Source organism: Cebus imitator, unplaced genomic scaffold (assembly GCF_001604975.1).
Source record: "Cebus imitator isolate Cc_AM_T3 unplaced genomic scaffold, Cebus_imitator-1.0 Scaffold1058, whole genome shotgun sequence".
In the NCBI taxonomy this organism is placed as follows: domain Eukaryota; kingdom Metazoa; phylum Chordata; class Mammalia; order Primates; family Cebidae; genus Cebus; species Cebus imitator.
Window position 1 is genome coordinate 24,728 of NW_016108373.1, and position 1,753 is coordinate 26,480.

Here is a 1,753-nt window from a genome sequence, read left to right on the forward strand (position 1 = left end):
TGTCAGTAACACATCGGTTTCGTGCTCACACCTCTTGGTCTGACTGGGCTCTCCTTTGCGGAGCCTTTCATTCCTTCCTTTCCCCTGAGCACTGGCTGGCTGTTTTCAGGGAAGTTCAGGGCAGCAGAGGGAGCTCCTTGCACATCGCCATGACAAATGTTTCATGGAAACAGTGAGCTGATGGGAAGAGGAGTGGGGGCTAGAAAGTCAGCCGAAAGGTGTGAGAACCCAGACTAGCCCCCAGCCCTGAACATGGCAGCCCACTGTGCTGCGGTAAGGGATGAAACTTGCCCTCTGCTCCTCTTAGGTTTCCAGCTGGGGCTCTTTATAAAAAGAGGAAAACACTGAAGATGCCCCCAGCTTTCACTGAGATGAGAACGGGGCCCATGAGGGTGAGAGGGGATCAGGGTCCTGTGGATGGGGTATCATTGTAATACCCTCTGAGCGATACCAGGGAAGGCGGGAAGAGGCCTCTGGGACGTCACCTGGAGCCTTCGGGAGGTTCCTCCTCGCTGCCGGGAGAGGTCTCCCGAGTCCCTGCCGCCGCCCGCTCCCGCTCCCGGGCTTCCTCGGGCGGAGGCCAAGCAGGGGCTGGGGTCGTGGCGGGGCCGAGCAGGGCTCAGCCCGCGGAACGCGCGAAGGGGCTCAGGGTCCGGGGCGGGCGCCGGAGAGGACTCGATCTCAAGCAGGACCCGAAGGATTCTCAGCCTGCGAGGCGCGGAGCTCCGTGGGGACGTGGGCCCGGGCTGGGGAGGCGACTCTGTCCACTGGGGGTCGTCGAGGACGCAGGGCGCAGGGTCCTGCGGGGCTGGAGGGCTACAGGCTGCCGCGCGCGAACCCGGAGGCCAGGGGTCGTGGGTTCTGGGGCCGGCACTTCAGGGTTTCGTCTCCCCTGCTCCCTGGGAGCAGGATATCAGGGGGTCGCCCGCACTCACCCCTGCTCGAGGACAGGGTGTCAAGGGGTCGCCCCCGGGGGCGGGGCTTTAAGGGCACCCGGAGCTGCTTGGCCCCGGGCGGGATGTAGGGACAGGGCCCCAGGGGACCAGGGCTGCCAGGGGCTCGGGTGCCATCGGGGGCTTGCGCAAGGAGGCGCCGTCCTTTCCTAGCGGGGGTCCCTGGGGATCCCGGCCGCCTCCTGCGTCCCACTGTCCCCTCCCGGGTCCGGCCTCGGAAAGTCGGGGCGTCGGGCAGCGCGGGCCGGGAGGCGCCTCAGGCTGACCCCGCCCCAGGGCGGCCTGGCTGGCGGAAGGCGGCGGCTGAGACCAGGCGCGGAGCCATGGCTGAGCAGCTGCGGACGCTGGCGGGTGAGTGCCGGCCTCGGCCCCGGGTGCTGCGAGGGAGCCGCTGCGGCTGGGAATCAGGGGTGCGCCCGACAGCCGGGCTGGGGCGAGTGTCGGGGGCGGGGGGCGCCCAGGACTGAGAGGACTCAGGCCGGCCGCCGCCCCAGCCTCCGAGACCCTGCGCCCTGGGGAGCCGGCGGCAGGTGGGCGCGGCCGCGATGACAGGACCCCCTGGCCGGGTGGGCTCGGTGGCGCTGCCTGGCGGGGGACTCGTCTCCGGGGTCCTCTGGTCCTGGGGAGGGCGGGGTCCCCCGACGCCGTGCGGTCTCCGGCCTCTCCTCGCCCCTCCACGCTCCCCGCCTTCCCTGAGCTGCGATTTTCAGCACAGATCGACGGACCCTGGACGAGGACGAGGCTCGGGGCTGCCCTGCCCGCCCCCCAGCCCTCCCCTCGGGCACGGTGACCAGGTGCCC

General features: G+C 69.8%; 1 protein-coding gene across 2 annotated transcripts in view; it reads left to right on the plus strand.

The window, feature by feature from the left end:
• The first annotated feature begins 1,222 nt into the window (after positions 1-1,222).
• ABO (ABO, alpha 1-3-N-acetylgalactosaminyltransferase and alpha 1-3-galactosyltransferase) overlaps positions 1,223-1,753 on the plus strand; it is a 19,493-nt gene continuing 18,962 nt past the window's right edge. For both annotated transcript variants that reach the window (XM_017521313.2, XM_017521314.2), the window contains exon 1: positions 1,223-1,304. In XM_017521313.2, the coding sequence (XP_017376802.1) occupies positions 1,277-1,304 (28 nt within the window). In that variant the 5' untranslated portion in view covers positions 1,223-1,276. The remainder of the gene's footprint in view (positions 1,305-1,753) is intronic.